The 23,327-nt window shown below is 37.0% G+C and overlaps 1 protein-coding gene across 1 annotated transcript in view; it reads right to left on the bottom strand.

Moving 5' to 3' along the window:
- Nucleotides 1-23,007, bottom strand: part of LOC107559055 (microtubule-actin cross-linking factor 1-like) — a 37,212-nt gene extending 14,205 nt beyond the window's left edge. The window contains exons 1-2 of the mRNA XM_016242789.1: nt 22,677-23,007; nt 18,759-18,939 (exon numbers count right to left, since the gene is read on the bottom strand). Of these exons, the coding sequence (XP_016098275.1) occupies nt 18,759-18,936 (178 nt within the window). The 5' untranslated portion in view covers nt 18,937-18,939; nt 22,677-23,007. The remainder of the gene's footprint in view (nt 1-18,758; nt 18,940-22,676) is intronic.
- Between the last annotated feature and the right edge of the window lie 320 nt (nt 23,008-23,327).

The following is a 23,327-nucleotide window of genomic DNA, read 5'->3' on the forward strand; positions in this document are numbered from 1 at the left end:
TATATATATATATACTGTATATATATTTATTTATTTGTTTTATTTGATCAAAAAATGCATTAACATTCATCCAATCAACAGCCGAAGCATAGAACCAAGTCCCACCCTACATTTTGCACTTGAATGTACATTGTAATGTAAAAAGCTATGCCGCTACTTCTCTATTTTTCGACAGTTCATTGTACTACAAAAACATACTGTAAGTTTCAAAACTCAAAACTTCCTCTTCACTGCAATTAAGCAGTAAAAATGACTTGTTCTCTACGTTCTTCAGCTTGTGATGTCAAGTCCAGTTGGTGTCTAAGAGTTCACACCACTTGAATCAGGGAAAATAATGCAGTATGAATGTTAATAGCAGTGCACACACTCAGACTGACACTGCTGGGGAAACCCAGGCCCTGGCAGATCATTCCTTCCTGTTGAGGAATGCTGGGAATGGAGGAAAGTGGAAGTTGTTAGACACTCACAGGTTTCCTTTGTTTTGCGAATCACGTCAGCACCTCAACACACAAACACGGAGTCGGAGAAAAGGTCAAGGGCAAAGTGCCACACACTAAGCTTCATTAGTTCAGACAGTGACGCACACAGACACATCTGGAAACCTGTATGGTTTACTACGCTTTACAAGAATATCTCTGGTTGGAAGGAGGAAACAGTCCACTAGAGGCTGTGCTCACACAGTCAAATGACAATGAGTTAGTCGTCTTTCAGTCTGGACATTTCAAATCCAAACTACTCTGGTGATAAAGACGAACACATGATGTCAAAGTCATCATACTGATAACTGTCTTTGTACGGCTGACTGCGGATATCTAAATAAAGCTCTGAGTGAAAGTTCATGTAATCCTGCCAACCATAAGACAACAGAAACAGCTGCTTATCTCACTTTTACAAAAGTTCTTCTGGCGCTGGTCCAGGCCAGACACAATTAAACCATCTACCAGAATACAGCTCCATCTCTGAGGATACATGAGGATTTGACACACACAAGCTGATACTACGTCACAAAACCTGATTCTACTCAGAGTCAACTACCATAGAAACATCTGAAATCATGTTTTAATTATGTGTTTGTGAGAAATGTAATACTTTTATTCAGCAAGAATGCATTGATCAATTTAAAGATATTGTTACAAAAGACATATTTCAAATATTCTTTTCTTTTGAACGCTCTTCTTCTAAATGTTTCTTGAGCAGCAAATCAGCATATTAGAATGATTTCTGAAGATCATGTGACACTGAAGACTGGAGTAATGATGCTGAAAATACAGCTGCACATCACAGAAATACATTACAGTTTACAGTATATTCACATAGAAAACAGCTGTTTTAAATTGTATAATCACAATATTACTGTATTTACTGTATTTTCAAATAAATACAGCCTTGATGTACAGAGGAGACTACTTTAAAAAATGTTTCAAAATCTTACCAACCTTAAACGTTTGAACTGTTGTAAACTTGTAAAATTTAGTTGCACCAAACTTTGGAAGGTGCATATTCATTCAGTTTTGCAAACCAAAACTGTTCACCACCTCAATTACAATCTGGTTTCAATGATTAGATGTAGGAGGGGAATATTAATCATGCAATCCATTCACAATCATACCCATTTTTAAAGAACAGAACACATTTCTGCATATTTCTGAATATATACTCAATGGATGCTGCTGACTCAGCATGTCACACAGCAAACAAGACAAAATATATTTAGCTGAAAGCTCAAGCCTTGCCGAGTGATGTCTTTCTGCAGACTGAGACAAGATGTATTGGGGCGACGCAAAAGCACTGCAGAACTGACACAACTGCAGGATGAGACAAGAGCAATGAAAAAAAAAAAACCTTTCAGATGAAAACATGTCTTGAGTGCACTTAAGTGCAAAAGCCAATAGTTAACAGATGCAGCGATGAGTGCAAGCAAAGCTATAAATTACTAAAACATGTTCACATCAATGACACAGTAAACAATAATCAAAAGTAGATTTTCACATTTTCTGAAGAAACCGTGAGGAGCTTGCCTGTGTAAGGCTATGTTTACACGACTTCTCTTGCATTTTTAAAAAGTTTCACGTATACACGACAACGTTTTCAAAACGATTTGCGTTAACACATATCCGCGAAAACTGCCAGAAACGCTGTATTACGTATGCCAAGCCAGTAGTTGGCGCTGTCACCTTGTTAGTAAACAGCACCTGTAGGGAAGTGACGATTATATGTTGTATATGATGCGTCTCCACTGTTGGTTGTAATATTGGTGAAGAAAATCCACACTTTGCTGAAGAAGCGTTAGCGAACTCTTGAGCAGCAACAACAACAGTACCATGTACTCCGCCATTGTTGTGTATGTTTGTTCACGCTTGCCTTTAAAATCGAAACGTACTGCGCATGTCTACATACCTAACGCACATGACGTCACCGTTTTCAAAGATTCCCGTATTGGGTGTTTACACGGAAACAATAAAGGTGGCATTTTTAAAAAAAATATTAAAGGGAATTCATTTAGCATTTCTACGTTTTCACCATGTTTTAGAAAGAAAATGTTATTTCTGTCATGACAACTCTCGGAGGGATTGGCATGGTAATGTACATGACAATGTATTTGGTCTTGGCGGAATAGATCTGCTACGAACTCTTGAGCAGCAACAACAACAGTACCATGTACTCCGCCATTGTTGTGTATGTTTGTTCACGCTTGCCTTTAAAATCGAAACGTACTGCGCATGTCTACATACCTAACGCACATGACGTCACCGTTTTCAAAGATTCCCGTATTGGGTGTTTACACGGAAACAATAAAGGTGGCATTTTTAAAAAAAATATTAAAGGGAATTCATTTAGCATTTCTACGTTTTCACCATGTTTTAGAAAGAAAATGTTATTTCTGTCATGACAACTCTCGGAGGGATTGGCATGGTAATGTACATGACAATGTATTTGGTCTTGGCGGAATAGATCTGCTACGCTGCTGCTGCTGCTGCGGCAGAGCTAGTACCGAGACTTGCTACCAATACATCCACAACATGCTGCTGTGAGCATGTAAGAAATACTGCTGCTGCAAATATAACATACATTAAATAACCCCCATATAGCATACATGAATCACCTCATAGCAGATCTATACAGGTGGAGCTGGGGAAGGTGGAGGGTTTCTGAAGCAAGCTGCGACTGCTATGGCAAGCACTAGTCATATATTTGAATGTTGAGCAGCGAGCTCATTGGCTACCGATACAGGAGAGAACCAATCAGCTGTGCCACGTGATAATGATGTCAATAGGTCAGATTGAGTTAGACCTATCGGACTGCGCCATCTAGAGTTACATGCCAGAACTCTGTATATAAATTAGGTGAATGATATACGAACAAGTCTCTCAGTAAAACCTTTCAGAATATAGCTAGGAATAAAGCTGTAAAGTCGGGTGTAAGTAAGTGCTGCTAAAGTGAATGGAGAAAAAACTCATTTCGAGAAAACGTCTCTTCAGGATATACAGTATATATTTTAACTGATGCAGAGATGCAAATAGATAAAAATGTATTCAAATAAAATGTGTTTTTTGATGTTTTCTTTCCACTAGTCCGCAAGAAGGCATGTTATGAAAGCAAAATAGCCCAAAATCTCAAAGTTGACAAGTGCAAATTAAACAACAGGAATATAATCAGAATTTCTAGATGAGAGCAATAGTAGAGATTACCATACAATGCTTCAAAGCTCTGATGACAAATCAGCTGCTATTCATGGCTGGTGACAAAGTTCATTTGTGCATTTCTAACATTATTTCTCATACACTCATTTCTATAAGCATGTTTATGATTCACGTTGCAGACTCCTGCATTCACACTGCACTGTATGATATGCTCAAATACAGCATGAACAGACATGGCATTTAACACACAAGGATGCTGCATGAAACAGGAGAGCAGCACAGCAATTTCATTTTCCAATTCCTGTTATGACACTGGAAACCTGTTGACTGTGTTGCTGACGCAGAGATGGCCTTCTGCTGTGGAAATTATAATAACACTCACTGTAATCAGACTTACACGCGCTAATTACAGAGTTCAGTAGAGAGCTGGCACTCTTTTCCTGCCGACCTCACCCACAATGCTTTGCCTCTGAAGCGCTGCCAAACCGGCCCTCAAATAAACTACTACAGGAAGCACAAAACTGTGCGCTCTTTTAGCACAAACATTAGGCTTCCCAAGCTAAAAGCAGCTCTTAAATGAAGAGGAGAGCGGCGTAATGCCAATCACAGGGAAGGGGAAACCCATTTCAGAGTTATTTAAAACTCTTGTGGAGAACAGCATTCGGGATCCACATCTGAGATCATTATTAGTTCTAGGTCATATATCGTGGAAAGCAGGATTTTCCCTGCTCTTCTGAAATGCAAAATTAGCTCTCTAGTGCATACAGACCGTTCGCTGAAACTAGTGGTGTTACGATAACATTTCAGTAGTCTATATCGACACCAATTTGAAAGAAATTAATACTTTTATTCAGCAAGGACACATTAAATTGATCAAAAGTGAGAGTGAAGACATTAACCATTTTTTAAAACATTTCTATTTTCAATAAATACTGTTCTTTTGAACTTTCTATTCTTCAAAGAATACTGGAAAATAAAATGTATCACTGTTTTTATGAAATTATGAAGCTGCACAACTGTTTTTAACATGATAATAATCAGAAATGTTTCTCGAGCAGCAGATCAGCATATTAGATTGATTTCTGAAGCACAACTGTTTTTAACATGATAATAATCAGAAATGTTTCTTGAGCAGCATATTATACTGATTTCTGAAGATCATGTGACACTGAAGACTGGAGGAATGATGCTGAAAATACAGCTGCACATCACAGAAATACATTACAGTTTTACACATATTCACATAGAAAACAGCTATTTTAAATTGTAATAATATTTCAAATTTTTTACACTAATATTTTACATTAAGTTTAAGGTTTTTTTTAATAATAATATAACCAAAATATAGTAGATGTGGTATAATATTGTTAGGACATTTTGAAATAATTAGATCATTTTAAACAAGATTTTGTCAAGTTTGCCATGACAAACTGCATTATTGTAGTTAAAATGACACTTATTGTTACGAGTTTCTTTTAATTTAACTTAAATTCTAATTCAATTAAAATTTCAGAATTTCATGAGAATTTCAAAAGAAGGTTTCTAAATTTTAGCAATAAACAAAAATAACAAAAAAACATCACCATAGACTTTCAGAAATACAACGCACAAAGCTGTCATCTTTCAGCTAAAAAGTTCATCTCTGTACTTCATTTATCCCTAGAAGGTAGATATTAGTAACTTAAAGGTACAAAAAAAGTACTTTAAAAGTTCATGTTTGTATCTAAAGCGTACTGGCCTTTTGAAAGGGTCTCGCTCCAGTGACCTGTTTCTGAGAGTATACGATGTATCAAAGCTCTAATGACCTGTTGAATTAGAACTAATTTGATTTGACTGGAGTGGAATCAGAAGAGGAATCATTAACCTCCTGATGATGAAGGTGATCGGCGCTCTTGGTGGAGTATGTGAGGGATGCATGAGCAGCTGTGTGTCGGGTGACCCGCCATGACATTCCTGATCCTCATGCTGATCCAGTCATTCAAGTCTGAGTTTCTCACATGCCACTGTACTGCGGTAAGCTGCCGCTTTCTGGCCCAACATAAATGCTACAAACGTGTCATCTGATAAAAATCAGTGATCAATCACAGCAGTAGTAAACTGAGAATGAGGGTGCCATGCGTGATCTCAGAGGATTGACTGTCGCTTCACTCGGACGCTCCTCAGGGTGCTTAAAAATAAAAACGCCAACTATTGGTTCTCGCTCTGCTCCAATAGAGGGCTCTTAATTCGAAAGAGAAACTTCTGGAGAGAAATGATTGTCTGGTATGTGAGCTCGTCTCCATCGGAGCATGACACTGACTCATGCTCTGGTAGCCGGATGATTATATCCCAAATAAAGCAAGGGCAAACTTTCATGTGTGCGTGGGTGCGGAAGTATGAAACTTGTCCTTGGCCAGTTGAAACTGTGACAGGTCCTGATGAAATTCCCTGCAACGTTTCCGATGAGAGATGCACAGAGATTTACAGCAGAGTCCATGAGTCTGAGATCAGAGGAAAAAAGCTGAGATTTCAGTTTCTGGGAAAACTGATCCTGGAAATATATATTTAATTAAATGCATATCTACTTTAAGTGGAATCAGAAGCAGAGTAATTACATTTCTAACAAATGCCATCTGTACTCTTGGTTGAGTGTCAGTGAGTGCATGAGTGTGTATGAGTGGTCAAAATAAAATAAAATGAGAGGTACAACAATAAAAAAAGAGAGGAGCAACAATAATGTATGGTATGTGGACAAATAATGTTTTTTAACCACGTAAATAATGCTATTTATCACACAAAACAATGTTATTTTTAGCATCGTCGTATGACCCCTTTAACTTAAAAATGTGAATTTAACTTTTCAGACCTTCAGACTCATTTTATCCCCTAATCTTCTTTTACTCACATAAACTGAAATCTGGGATTCAAAATGTAATTTAAATCCTGGAAATAAAACACTAACTAACTAACTAACTAGATGAATGAATGAATGAATGAATGAATGAATGAATGAAGTTCATTTCAACATAAAATGTAAATTTAGTTTACTTTTCACTCTGTCATTTTATCTCTATATCTCTCCTTTACACACATGGCATGAATCACACTTTATGAATAACCACACACACACACACACACACACACACAGAGATCTGGGATATGAGGGGGAGAGAATGTTCTCGGAGAGACAGAGGTGATGACTTCCTTCACAACTAGAACAGTCCATGCCGTCCACATTCCGACACCAGGTATGTGTGTGTGTGTGTGTGTGTGGACAAAGACAGTGAGAGGACATTTCTGTGCATGCATATGTGTAACTACAACTCCTGCCTCTGAGTGTTGTGTGCTGGTATTCTCCAACCACACACACACACACACACACACACACACACACGTTTAACCAGGTGCTGTCTGAACTGAACATGAAAGTGTACTGTACAGATTCTTACACACTAAAGAAGGCTCAGATGGAGCATTTGCATCACAAATGAAGTGGAAGAAGATGAATTTCTCATTGGTTAACAGACGCTACATCAGAGTTAGTTTGCAGTTTCCTCTGCGCTTCTGTGACGTCTCATCCTCATTCAAATCAAGATCATCACTCTGAAACAGTGTGAACTTTACTGAGTGCCCTAAGTATCCTTGAATAAATGCATCTGCTAAATGAATAACTACTACTCGGTCTCTGTAAGTTTGTGTGCACAAACGTGTGGACTTAGTGAGAGTGAATAAGCACACAAGGCCAGGGACGGGGAGCAGGTGGGTTTCATTCAGCACACAGAAGCTCTTTGTGTGGTCAGATATTACCTTTGAGCAGCACAGTCGCTCACACACACAGTCATTTATAGACTGACCCCTCAATACTTCTGTGGAAAGCGCTACTGTGATTTCCATCTGGCACAAAGAGAGCAGTGTGATGACAAGCCAAGAAACAACCACTGACATCAAGGGAAATCCCGCTCAATGTCAAACTCAGATCCGTCTTACGTAACACTCAGCATTAAGTATAAGAATAATTGTGGAAAAATGGTGTAATACTGAGACACATCTCATACCGCCAGCAATGTGACTACTCTGAAAATACTATATTCTTCATTTTACATGCTGTTTTATTAAGAAATGAATCTAAATAAATCATTTAGTGGCTGGGACCTCCTTTCAATTCATGATGCTGCAATGCATAGTGTATAGTTATATACATTTATACCATGGTCTGTCAGAATACTCGATTCTGATTGGCTGGCAGGAATGCATTAGAACAGTTTAATGCACAGGTAGTTCCAAGTCAGATTACGCACTGTTCTATAATAATGCGCTGCTTTTACAGATGCACACAAACACACACACACACACACACACACACAGAGAGAGATCAGAGATCGTGCTGCGCACACACAGAAACATTCAGGAGCACAGAAACTTGTTGTCAGCGCTGCCCAATGACTTTTATTAATAAAATTGCTAAGATACTGAATCGCTACACTATATTCATCAGCAACAAGGGGATAAAATCACTGTTTTTGAAGTAACTAAACACACACAGCTTCATTGTTTGTAGAGAGAGATGCGCAGACGCAGGTAACGCACACACAACCATCATCTCTCTCTCTCTATTACTTTGTTTGAATTACTAATTAATTCAAATAAATGTGATCTTACTGCACTACTTCATCTCTGTGTCTGATTTATAAAGGGCAGAATGCTAGAAACAAGCTGTAACTGATGAAAATAATGGTCATTTTTACCGTTCCGGTCAAATATTGCGCTGCAAACATTATTAGCTTTAACTTATCAATGCTGGCCAATGACTATGATATACGCTTCATGTCGGGTGCTTCTTTGCCTCCACATCAGGTCACAGCTAGCTATGCTTTATCCCTTACATACAGTTGCAAGTTTATCTCTTACAGTTCCAACTGAATTTGTTTTATTTCTGAATTGCAAATTTATATCTAACTATTGCAAATTACAAAAACACAATTGTGAGTTAACACCTTGCCATTTTCATTTTATATTTCACTATTCGGACTCTATTTTTTTATCCCATGGCAGAAACAAGCTTCCTTAGGGGACCCATATTTTTAGAGGTTGAGCAAATATGGATTTTCTGACGGCCTATGCGAATATAAAAGATATCACTATTTAATTTAGAGAACTATTTAATTTTAGGGGAAAAATTGTTTTGATAAAAAAAAAAAACTCAAATAAACAGATTTATACTTTCAGTAATAAAGTCTTGATTCTGTCATCTTAAATAAAGTTGTTAATTCGTGCAATTTCAACCGCAGAACTCTCCTGTCACGGATGTGATGTCATAAATTCATCATCTTTTTTAAACCAGTTAGTTTTGACGTTTTTCTGCTTGTTGGTATATAGATTCATATCAGTAACGGTGGCAGATTTTGAGATTTCCCTGAAACAAAAAGCATTTCCCTGAGATGCAGAATGAGATTTATACATCGGTGACAGATGACAGTACAACTATGACTGTGTCGGTCACTAAAAGGAAAGATGATATGGAACTTTAATGGTGTTAATAAATGAGAATAAATAACCTCAATATCATAGAACCAGATTTTTAAGCATTTTTAATATTGGGGCTGAGAAGTGCATTTTAGGCTCCATGTGCACCTCAACATGCTGAGCTTCAAGGTACATGATTAAACAAACACACAGATACTCACACAACCACTTCCGTCAAACACACACATGCATTCTCTCTCTCTCTCTCTCATTCTTCACATCTGATCAATTCAGAGCTCAACTATGTGGAAATCTTTCAGCAGAAACTCCTAATAAGGAAGCTGCATTCGGTGTGAGTTTCTGCGGGACTGAGCTTTGACCTGCAGACAAACACCAGCAATAACACACATTTCTCATCTATTGTGTGACCGCTCACTTTTACATACATATCCAACACTGCTGCTATATCAATGGTCGGTCGACATCATGACAATAGCGTGGAACAACAAGCAAGTACAGGTCTGCCAATATAAAAGATAAAAATTGTGCTTTCTGTTCATTGTCTGTCTCTTTCCTTTTTCTGTACATAATGTATATATTTCATATGACAAAATAAAACAAATCATCAGTGTGTGATAATGATTTTGATTGTTTTGAAAATGGCAAAACATCCTCATTTTGTCATTATTGTTCTTTGAATTTTAAAATGTTTAATATTTATTGGGATACATTTATTGGCATTTTTTTATTACTTTTATTTAAATTTTTTCATAGCATTTTAAAAACAGCTGAATCATTGTTTTTCTTTTACTCAATTATTGTTTCTGTCACATGACAGCAATACAATTCAAGTATCAAAGACATTAAAAACAAATGACACAATATTCTCTTTTTAATTGGTTAATAATGTAATTAGGTATATTTTACCTAACCCTAAAATTATAAATTAACTAAGGATTGTAGTTTTGATCTGGAAGCAAATCGTTGTATATTTTAAACTTACATTTTTGCAGCAATGTGTGAAAATGAGAAATGCATTAAAACTGAATGACGTTCTGTGAATGCACCATTGAATTTGCAAATCAAACATCTCTTTGAATAAATATTTGCACCATTTTATCAATGTATATGGCACAGTGGGCAGAAAAAGCACTGGAAATGAAGCAGCCATATAAGGGGATGTGCTAAGCTGCGCACTGCGCTGTGAAATCTCTTGAGCCCTGCTTGTTCCAGTATTGTCCGCATAATAACGATGATACAGATGAATATCTCTCTGATGCAGTCACACACACACATCTACACACATGATGCCACAGCCACCAACCGATCACTGATCAATCATATGCACAGACTCCAAACATAAAGAAAGCTTGCATTTTACAACAAGCATGCATTTATTTCTTAGTGCCAAAAATACAGTGATATTTCAATTGGCCCTTGCTAAACAATCAAGACTGCCAAAGCCCAAAAATAGTTGTTTAATTGGAGGCCATGCAAGCAGGGGCAACATGCAATGTTATTTTAAGCCCTTTGGGGGTTTCAGCAGGACTGCATGGGGCAAGCTGTTAGAGAGAGAGGTAAAGAGACACAGAGTAAGAGAGAGGAGAGTGTGTGTGTGTGTGTGTGTGTGTGTGTGTGTGTGTGTGTGTGTATTTTTGTGACAAATGAGGACATAAATTTGTATAATGACAAAGGTATAACATAGGTATTACAAGGAGAAGGTGACTTTTCAGGACATTACACCATGTCCCCACAAAGTCTTATATTTGAGCTTCTTCTTTGCCTAGTTTACTCTGGACTTCTGAAGAATCTGGAGAATCTGAAGGAGAAGCAGAAACGTGCTGAACACTCAAGGCTTTTCCTAACAAAAAAAATAATGCATTAAGAAATCCCCATTTAGGTACAATTTAGATTTGTCTACGAAACTAATTTCAAGCATTAAGTCTACACCTTTAGATCAAAAACATGTTAATTTCAGTCAAAAAGTTGTCAAACAAAATATGGTTCAATAAGCAAGAAAAATCTGCTTTGCCATCAGTTTCAGTCGATCCAGGAAGCGAACATAGTTGTCATTTCTTTAGATGATAGACATCACAGAAGAATATGTTTCATACGAAACTCTCTCAAACATTATGATATGCTTCCATGGCAACCGTTCTTGCTAAACGCAGGAAGTGCTCGAGCCGTAATGAAACACTGGGCTGTGAGTGACGTTTCCAGTCTTATATTTGAGCTTCTTCTTTGCCTAGTTTACTCTGGACTTCTGAAGAATCTGGAGAATCTGAAGGAGAAGCAGAAACGTGCTGAACACGCAAGGCTTTTCCTAACAAAAAAAATAATGCATTAAGAAATCCCCATTTAGGTACAATTTAGATTTGTCTACGAAACTAATTTCAAGCATTAAGTCTACACCTTTAGATCAAAAACATGTTAATTACAGTCAAAAAGTTGTCAAACAAAATATGGTTCAATAAGCAAGAAAAATCTGCTTTGCCATCAGTTTCAGTCGATCCAGGAAGTGAACATAGTTGTCATTTCTTTAGATGATAGACATCACAGAAGAATATGTTTCATACGAAATTCTCTCAAACATTATGATATGCTTCCATGGCAACCGTTCTTGCTAAACGCAGGAAGTGCTCGAGCCGTAATGAAACACTGGGCTGTGAGTGACGTTTCCATCAAACCAGCATGAACCTCATGAGAGAGACTGCTGACTTTCCACAGGGTCACAGATGAGTTGCAGAACAAATACTTTCCACTGTCAGACATCAGCAGAACAGCAGCACACTGACCCAGCATCCAAACCCGTCTCACACCGCAGCACGCATTAATAACAGCCACTGCAACAACTATTCGTCAACACAATATATGCTTTTATGAAGCAACATACAGTAAAATACTGGAGTGAACTACTGTCAAGCTTGATTTACATGCAGAGACAGACACATAGCCTACACATTCACTGAATCTAATTACCAAAAAATAAATAAAAAATTGTAATAATTGTCACTGGCCCTCATCTTATGGCCATTTTTAAAGGAACAATGAAATATAGTAACGTCATAAATCTGTGCTGTGTATATGGAGAGGTCAGGGTAAGAATGAGGAGTCGGGACAGGATTAGCTCACGCTCTCGCTCCGATACTGACATCAGCTGACACTCTCTAGACCAATCAGAGGAGGAACAACCAAAACAAACAACTGCAAGCAACAAGGCCACCATCACTCATCACAAGCCATGTTCTTAAAGCAACAGCTTTCATTTTAATTTGTTTGTAAACAATAATAATAATAACAATAACCTACATTCATCATTAGACTCTATATGCATTACCTGTCTGACGTTCTGATTCCTAGATGCACAAAAACTCATTTCCATTGAAATTTGGTGAACTTTTGGCAATGGTATGTTTAAACAACAACAACAACATAGAGAGTAAAAACAAAACTACAATTCAATGAAATATTTAGTGATGTTTATGCTTAAAATAGGGGAAAAGCACTATTTGGAAAATAAAATAAAATGAAATAAATATTAGAAATAAAATACATTTTGGAGCTTAGATACAAAAAAACACAAATTCAGTGAGAAATTTTGTAAATGTTAATGCTTAAAATAGGGGGAAAGCACTATTTGGTGTTAAAAATTAAATACAATAAAATAAATAAATAACTAAATAAAAATAAACACTAAAACTCAGTGACAAATTTAGTGAAAAAATAGATGCTTGAAATCGAGAAAAACATGATTTGGTGTAAACTAGTGTACAAGCAAGCAAGCGATCAAAATAATAAAACTGAATAAAATGTATAATGTTCCGTTTAAATTCTTAAGAGATTTCGGTCATCATTTACTTTAGGTAGAAATTCATTTCGGTCATTTTGCTTCTTAAGAAAATGCATCTTGTCCTAAAGATTTATTGTTTTTAATATATTTAACAAGATAAAAGTACATGATATTGTAACCATAAGACAAAATATGTCAAATAAAGGATGAGCAATGGAGCAGGAGAGAGGGAGTGAGAGGCAGAACATCCCGTCTGACGTGCCTTAATAAGGAGATCCCATAGAGTCTCTGGCAGAGGAACAGAGAAAGGACAAGAACGCCGCTTGCTTCTGTAAACTCCTAATTTACAAACACACACACACACACACACACGGACGACGAGACAGTGATTCAGCACAGATCTCCGTCCCACTCACAACACAGGGACAGAAGTGGGCTGATATTTATAGAGGAAGCATCAACACTGTCTTCCTCACAATCAGGTGAGAGAACTCAGAACGGCCCAGAGACACTTTTTCTGAAGAAATCAGCTTATTGTCTGATTTCTTTTGATTAAAGATCACTTAGTAACGTAACACAGCACAACTTTCCTCAACAAGACACATGATTCGAGGAATCGTTCATATCAACAAACAGCTGTTTTATAATACACTATTATTTGTATTTACACATACACTGCTTCATATTTTTGTGGAAATCATGATATACTCGCATTCAAAAGTTTGGGTCAGTGTGATTTATTCATTTTTTTTTTTTTTTGGGAAAGAAATTAAACCTTTTATTCAGCACGGACGCATTAATTTGATCAAAAGTGACAGTAAAGGCATTTATAATTTTACAAAAGATTTCTATTTCAAGTAAACGCTGTTCTTTTGAACTTTCTATTCATCTGTGATTCCTGAAAAATAAAATGCATCTCAGTTTCCACAAAAATATTAACTGTTTTCAACATTGATAATAATCAGAAATGTTTCTCGAACAGCAGATCAGCATATTATACTGATTTCTGAAGATCATGTGACGCTGAAGACTGGAGCAATGATGCTGAAAATACAGCTGCGCATCACAGAAATAAATGACATCTTATTATATATTCACATAGAAATCAGTTATTTTAAATTGTAATACTATTTCACTATTTTTACAAAAAAAAAATATATATATTTATATATATAATATTTTTTTGTATAAATGTTTACTAAAATAAATGCAGCCGAGAGCAGAACATAACAAATCTGCCTGCACTTTCGAATGGTAGTTTAATCATAAAGTCAAAGCCGAGAAACAATAGAAGTGCTGGAAAAAGTAAAAAGAAAAAACAGAGATGATGAGAGCAAAAATCAAGCTCCTAAAATGTAGATATTACAAACTTGACATGAGACATTCAAAGGCAAGGGCACTCTCTCCACCACAGGTCAGTAAATAAAACACACGTATAAAGACACTGCATGAGCAATAAATTACATATTACCATATATTCACATAGAAATCAGTTATTTTAAATTGTAATACTATTTCACTATTTTTACAAAAAAATATATATATATATTTATATATATAATATTTTTTGTATAAATGTTTACTAAAATAAATGCAGCCGAGAGCAGAACATAACAAATCTGCCTGCACTTTCGAATGGTAGTTTAATCATAAAGTCAAAGCCGAGAAACAATAGAAGTGCTGGAAAAAGTAAAAAGAAAAAACAGAGATGATGAGACTATTTCACTATTTTTACAAAAAAAAAATATATATATTTATATATATAATATTTTTTTGTATAAATGTTTACTAAAATAAATGCAGCCGAGAGCAGAACATAACAAATCTGCCTGCACTTTCGAATGGTAGTTTAATCATAAAGTCAAAGCCGAGAAACAATAGAAGTGCTGGAAAAAGTAAAAAGAAAAAACAGAGATGATGAGAGCAAAAATCAAGCTCCTAAAATGTAGATATTACAAACTTGACATGAGACATTCAAAGGCAAGGGCACTCTCTCCACCACAGGTCAGTAAATAAAACACACGTATAAAGACACTGCATGAGGAGAATCACACAGCCTCGTCCGGCTGAACCCGAGTGACCCGAGCTGAAGACAGCATCCCGACAGCCGGATGAATTCAGCCCAGTGTGAAAATCAGTCTGTCAGAGCTGCTGCAGTGCTATTGAGGTCAGTATGAGAGCCTTCAGAAGTCTCCAGCAAATCCACTCTGAACTTTGTCAAACTCTAGAGACAGACAGACAGACAGACTGACAGACTGACAGACAGACAGCATGTGTGCGGATCAATAAGCACTCGGCAGCTGAAGACCGGCTGCACATGGCTCCAGCAAACACACACACACACAGATTCAAGTCATCACTTCCACTCTTTCCCCATTGTGTGGTACCTTTATATTTCTCTCGGACGTTCTCATAAGCTTGAACAAAGTCCTGTTCGTCTGCATTGGGCGGCAGGCAGAGGGGCTCGTACATGGCCATTGGTCCTGTCCTCGGTAGATGATGATGATGTGCGGCTCTGTGTTGCTGTGGATGAGTGTGTGGTGTTTCTCGCTCTACTCTAAACTTCATTCCAAAGCCAGCGCCAGCCACACCCCCTGCTTCCTGACTGGCTCCGCCTCTTAAAGACACACAAGACATCAATCTGATCATCCACACGAAACACCCAACACACCTCTCACAGTTTGGCACACTACCAACTATTGAAAGATGTGAATGCAGTGTATAGTAGTGGTACATAAGTGTTTTGAAAGAAGTCTCCTCTGCTCACTAAGTCTGCATTGTTTTGATCAAAAATAGAGTAAAAATTGTGAAATATTATTACAATTTAAAATAACTGATTTCTATGTGAATATGTCCTGTTCGTCTGCGTTGGGCGGCAGGCAGAGGGGCTCGTACATGGCCATTGGTCCTGTCCTCGGTAGATGATGATGATGTGCGGCTCTGTGTTGCTGTGGATGAGTGTGTGGTGTTTCTCGCTCTACTCTAAACTTCATTCCAAAGCCAGCGCCAGCCACACCCCCTGCTTCCTGACTGGCTCCGCCTCTTAAAGACACACAAGACATCAATCTGATCATCCACACGAAACACCCAACACACCTCTCACAGTTTGGCACACTACCAACTATTGAAAGATGTGAATGCAGTGTATAGTAGTGGTACATAAGTGTTTTGAAAGAAGTCTCCTCTGCTCACTAAGTCTGCATTGTTTTGATCAAAAATACAGTAAAAAATGTGAAATATTATTACAATTTAAAATAACTGATTTCTATGTGAATATATAATAAGATGTCATTTATTTCTGTAATGCGCAGCTGTATTTTCAGCATCATTCCTCCAGTCTTCAGTGTCACATGATCTTCAGAAATCAGTATAATATGCTGATCTGCTGCTCGAGAAACATTTCTGATTATTATCAGCGTTGAACACAGTTGTGCTGCACAATATTTTTGTGGAAACCTTGAAGCACTTTATTTTTCAGGATTCACAGATTAATAGAGTCCAAAAGAACATTTATTTGAAATGTAAAAAAATAAATTTGAAACTTTTGTAACATCATAATTGTTCTTACTGTCACTTTTGATCAATTTAATGCATCTTTGCTGAACAAAAGTATTAATTTCTTACAAAAAAATAAAATTCTTAATTGCCCAAAACTTTCAGTGCATCACATTTTCCATAAAAATATAAATCAGCTCAATTAAATTAAATTTTTTTTTTTAAAGTACAAAAATTATTACACTTTGTAGAAACATTTTGGAAGTTTCTGGAAGCCACATATTTAAGCATGTTTCTGTTTGCTTTCTTTCTCAAACTGCCAAGAGTTTAGACTAGGCAGCGGCTATTTTGGTATTTTTTAGTGATATGCTAAAAGTTTTTTGTACTTTTTTTTTTTTACTTTTTAAAAAAAATTTCACTAAGTGCAAATAAGTATAGATTTTATTTACACTATGTTAAAACAGCAGGATTTTCTGCTATTTATTCTGAATTATCTGCACCTCAGTATTGTAATATATTATAAAACAGTATGCAATAATAACTTATTGAGTGTAAATTTTAATTTGAATTCAAATTATTAAATGGATGCCACCTTATTGGAACAAAGGCCCTCCCCCTACACCTACCCGATACTTTATTTTCAACTTTTTTTAATTATTTCCTTCATTTTTATTAAAAATAAATGCTTTTATGATGTGATTTGAAATTTTGTAAAAGGGGGAACAAAAAAGTTTGCCAAAAGGCGGATTCGAACTCGGGTCGATCGCATTAAAAGGAGCATAATACACTCTTTACCACCTGCGCCACTGAAGTCGATGGCAATCACCCGTCTTTTGTAATGTTGACTAGCCCAATCAGATGTTGGTGGGCGGAGTTAGTGTAAATAGCCTCTGCCAAAAAGGCGGGCTTAGTGTAAATAGACACTCCGTTTATTTTTACCCAAAACGACTTAGAAAATGGAAAATAACTATGTAATATTTGTAACATGATAGCTGGATGTCACTCGCTAAATTAAACAACAACGTATCATCCTACTCTTTCAAATGTTTTATCACTGCATGCAGCATCAGATACCATGCTAAACTATGGCAGGAAGTATGCAGTATATTGTGAGCAGTGTGCAATGAGCAATACTATACTCAAAAGTGCACTGCCTTATGTGCTTGACTTCACCTTTCATTTCCACTCTCACAAAGCAATATTAAGCATGTTATTAACATCTCTTCCGTTCCAAACACAGCCCATGTTTCTTTCACATATATTTTTGCTTTATTTTGCTTTCTTTCAGTCTTTGTTCACTCTTGCACAGCTCCTCCTTCACTAGCCTGACTGAAACTTTCAAAAGTGCTCTAAAGAAAGACGTTTTGTTGAACAGGTGTGTGACGTCATGGTGTGTGAACAGGTTTGAGTGATTCCTGTCAGACAACCGATCAAGCCACTTAAAACTACACTGCAAAAAAAAAAAAAATGTTTTGTCATTTTCCAGTACAACTACACATTCTTCAATCAAGACATATTTACTATAAAAGACTTTTGTTTTCCAAAAAACAGAAAGCAGAAAAAAAATAATAATAATATAAAATAATAATATAACAAAAATAAAAATACATATTTTTCTTGTAGTAAGCAAAAACTCACTTAATTTTTATACTTTGGGATGCACGATATATCGGCCACCATATCGGTATCGGCCGATAAATGCTCATTTTTTCTGTTATCGGTATCGGCCTGATAAGAAAATTTGGCCGATATCTTAAAGCCGATAAATAATGCATTATTTCCTTCAGAGACACTTCAGATGCGCGCTGTTCGTTTGCAGCCTATAAAAGACAAAAATATGATACCTACAAGAACACATCACATTGAATGAATATCCCTGACAAAACTTTAAAGAAATATGTTGAAGAAAGTCATAAAACGGATTGAAGCCAGCCTCAAACCACATCGGTTCTCAAAAAAAAAGCATTATCTTTTAAATATTTAGGTAGTTTGGAAAATATTCAAATTGTTTGAGATGCGCCTATATAATATAAAAAAATATAAATATAAAACAGTAACTCTAATTCTTAACAAAAATATAATTTTAATATATAAAATTAGTTTCTATTCATGCATGGCTCATATTTCTCATTAATATTACACTCTGAGGCTATGATTCCTCTTATCTAAAGCTGTAATGCTGTCTAATGCAATAAATCCGTTCTAACTACACTCCTCCAACAAGCTAAAGGCGTCCCACATGACTGCAGCTGAAATTTGCCTTAATGATTCATACTCGAGTGGTTTGTGCCTCTATTAGAAAGAGACACTGAAATATCTGCTCTTTAGCTAAATCAATATGATGTTTCCTCTAGCGTCATGATTAGGTCAGCAGATATGAGTCAACAGACCTGCGATGCGGATGACGGCCCTCTCGGCCGGGTCCAGCACCTCTCCGGAGGCGGATCTGGAGCGCTTGACCCGCTGGTGTTTGGGGAGGTTCCAGGGGAGCGTGTCTCCGGGACTCGGCGAGCTGCTGCGCTCACTGGAGCTCTGCTCCGCCGGAGGAAGATCCCACAGCTTCTCCATCGCCTGACACATTCACAGCAAACACGATGCAGTCAATAAACGGACATATGCATGCAGAGAATCAATACACTTGATGAAATACAGCATGCACATCATAAAAAAAGACGCTGTTGAAATGCCTGTGTGATGTGTCTTCAGCTGTGACTACTGTATATTCACAGCAGAGCACAGACTCCTGTTCATTATTGCTAAAATGAGATAATAAATAATGACTACTTCTGAATGTGACAGAAAGAAAGTGGTCAAGCAGTCACTAACTTCTGTTTGTGAACATCTATTTGCTGTCAGGTGAAAATATGTCCTCTTGCAATATGAATATTGTGGTTATTATGTGAAAACACTCTTGAAATGTTAATATAAAGAATTATACGTAGGCTATACTGTATGTGGGCAAGTGTTGTAACACAGGGTGGGATGTAGTTATAGCTATACTATAAAGCCACCACTCTTTTCTTAAAGTGATAGTTCACCCAAAATCGAAAATTCAGACATCATATGCATCCTCATGTTGTTCCAAACTAGGGCTTAAATATTATCAATATTCGAATTATATTCGAATTTAAAAGGCATAATTTCAGATGGGGGAAAAAAAACTTTTGGCTTCTCTCCTGAGGCCACAAGAGGGCGCATCGAGCAAAATACTATGCACGTTTCTTCAAAGCATAATAAAATAACGCGACTATCTTTGCATAATGTTTAAAATAATGCTTATAAACCACATATAATTAATAAAGTTGCTTAAACAATTATATGTATAGTTTAATACAAAGGACCGAAAACCAATCACAAAGAGTACTTTCTTCATTTAAAAACACGAGATGCAGTGGGATGGGGAAAACCGCCATAACATCTTGAGACATGTTTTTTAAAAGTTGAACTTACATTAATTTTTCATGGCTTTCTAAACATGCGGCTCTCTTGTGCGAGACGTGAGTGCAACGCTGATAGATGTCCCTCTAGAAAATGTGATAAATATGTGTTCTGTGTGAACGGCTTGGTTTCGGTTTTGATGTAAACAACATCTTCCTTTACTGATTGTTCTCTTTTTCTGCAATATTTTGAATGAACAACGCAGCAGCGCTGCATCTAGTGGCTTCAACTGGACAGGCTAACAAAAACATTAAAATGCAACGACACTTACATTGTCATCGCATCTCGTGCGCCGCTGATAATGCTGCCCGACGCACACCTAAAAATCGAATGCAACGTTTATGCATTCGAATGTGGATTTTTATTTTAAATTCAACGAATATTCGAAATTCAAATTTTTTTTTTTGACAGCCCTAATCCAAACCTGTACGAGTTCCGTTGACTATGCAAAAAACACTGGATATAACCACTGACACCAGCTCTAGATATTGCAAAAGCTCCAGTTTAGGGCAAACCCACATGCAAACAAACACAGGGTGAGATATGATGCTTGCGTGAACATGCAGATGCGATATATAAAGACCTGTCTTTGTTTGAAGACGATGAAGGACTGAAAAAGCTGGGGAAATGAGATGAACTGTAAATGAACTCTAGCTACCTACACTCTAAAAAATGCTGGGTTGTTTCAACCCAACTTTGGGTCAAATATGGACTAACCCAACTTTTGGGTTAACTCATAACAAGTTATTTTTAATATGCCTTAATACAGTATGTTGCCATAAGAACAAACAATTGAAGGAGTTAAGTATAAGCATAAAACCATTCATTCCGGTTTACATAAGTGTACACTCTAAAAAATGCTGGGTTAAATACAACCCAGTGCTGGGTAAAATAGGGACAAACCCAGCAATTGGGCTGTTTTGACCCAGCGGTTGGGTTACTACCCAGAAGGTTGGGTTGAACATTTAACCCAACCACTGGGTCAAAACAGCCCAATTGCTGGGTTTGTCCCTATTTTACCCAGCACTGGGTTGTATTTAACCCAGCACTTTTTAGAGTGTATAATCTGAAATGTGCATGAATCAAAACTCTGATAAAGTTGAAAGGCCCAGTTCACATAACAGCTATGAAAACGTCATTAGTGATCGATCTATCGTCTCATGGATTATAGTGCACACACTTCTTATCTTCAAGAATTGACTTACTGGACCTCAGTCAACATGAAAACGATAGCTGGTGTAAAGATAGTTCCTACTAATTATAGTTAAGGTAGGCCTGCGTAGCAGTCCAGGGTGCACAGATGTATATCTGATATAGAGCAGGAACGCTTTACCTACTGTTTACTTATGGATGGATGTTAACTGAGTCATCAAGTGTCTCATAATCTGGGTTATGACAGTCCCATCATCTCAACACAGCAGATAGAGTGACGCATGATGTACTGTAGACCTGATAGAGACTGACAGAAGTACTGAAGCACATCATAGTCCACAGAAGATGAATTGAGACTCACACTTTATGGATTTGAGGAGCGAGGTGTTTCTACTATCGCACACATATGGAATAGAATATAGCATAATATTATTTTGAGTGATTGGTATTCTGACACCTTCCTCTGATTTTTCAATTATTTCTATTGTATTGCAATGCAAAGTAAACCTCTAAGGCTGACAGTACACTGTAAAAAAGAAAAAAAATATGAAATTCGGTAAAAAAATATATATGTATCATTACATGATGCAAGCTAAACAACCGATGAAATAAAACTATTTTAATAGTTATTGTGTGAAAATGATTCATATAAATATTGCACACATTATGTCCCACGGACATGCCATCATTTTCACCATAAACACAAATGTAGCTCTAGCTCCAGTTTGTCTTGTTAGCATCATTTACTTGTTTAGCAAGGACAAAACGAAATATGACACATTACGCACTAAGAAAACAGAACAATTAAGGTTAATATGAATTTAAGAGTTTGCCACTGCAACTCTAATTTAGTCAAGTTATCCAAAAGTGTGGTTTTCAATATTGTTTAGAATATAAAAAATACAAACTAGCAAGAATGTAAAAAAATGATTAAAATGTCATTTCCGCAACCATTATTTCCAATCCAGAATGAATGTTGGAAATGACATTGAAATGTCCATGGTGGCACAAAGACTTCTTCAATATTGTTTAGAATATAAAAAATACAAACTAGCAAGAATGTAAAAAAATGATTAAAATGTCATTTCCGCAACCATTATTTCCAATCCAGAATGTATGTTGGAAATGACATTGAAATGTCCATGGTGGCACAAAGACTTCTTTTGTGGTGTGTTTATGAATTGATGGAACTAGTGAGAATATGAAAAGTGAATTTTAAGGGTGTTTCTAAAGGCCCACAGGACCAAAAGTGCCCATTGTTGAAGAAACACCCGTTTGTAACGCAGAAGTGCTGATGCATGAAGGCAACACTGGTGTATCACATCTGAAATACAATAAAACTATCTGAGAATAAGAATGCTGCCTCTGACTGATAAGAGCTGAAGGAAACCATCCGCACTATTTGTGCACAGACGATTAAGAAATTATAGCTATGCACTCGTATTTTCATATTAACGTCACTACATTTAAGCCAGTTCTAATTCGAGACACTGAGCCCATAATAACTTTTCGAATAGCTTTGATTATAAGGACATAGCATAGACAACATGCATCACCTGACTAAACCACTGCAAAACAGACCAGAACATCTGTTCATAAACATATCATGCACGCACCACTGTCTCCGTCCATCCTCAAAATATGATGTGCAATAAACATTAAACATCACATAAACTGAATCTTAATAAAGAGAGGTTGTAATGTCTCTGGTAATCTACCGTATGTGCTGCTGCAGCTCCCGCGGCATTGACACGCTCGCGCTTCACCGGGCATGACCGAGATCCACGCGCGGTAATAACACAGTCGGTCTGGCGCAGAAAGAAGAGCTGAAACACAGAAACTGCAGTGCTGTGCGGCGTCCACACACACACACACACACACACACACACACAGCCGCTGTAACGTCAGCGATCAATGATTAACCCGTGTACAACAGCGACCCGCTGCGCCAAAAGCGCTGCCATGTAGATGACTGAACGCTACCGGACCGATTCCGCTGCAGTGGACTCAGACCTTCTTATGATGACCAGCCACTTCAATCCACTGTCCAGATCTGACGGGGTTTAGCACGACAGCTGGTTCAATTAAAGAGACACGAGGAGAGAGGGACGTGCAGGTGTGTGAACTGTGGTGTACGGTTGAGTTAACAAAATAATGTCATTTAAACACGAAATATCAGTAAATTAGGTGTTCTCTGAGTCATTTATCTGTGATGTCATATGCTTTCTGTTTTACAACATGCATTTGTTCATCTGCTCAAGCAAGATGTCAACAATTATTTGGCTATGAATTGTATACTAACAGACAGACAGACAGACGGACAGACAGACAGACAGATAGATAGACAGACAGACAGACAGATAGATAGA

Source organism: Sinocyclocheilus grahami, unplaced genomic scaffold, assembly GCF_001515645.1.
Source record: "Sinocyclocheilus grahami isolate Dianchi unplaced genomic scaffold, SAMN03320097.WGS_v1.1 scaffold672.1, whole genome shotgun sequence".
Lineage (NCBI taxonomy): Eukaryota > Metazoa > Chordata > Actinopteri > Cypriniformes > Cyprinidae > Sinocyclocheilus > Sinocyclocheilus grahami.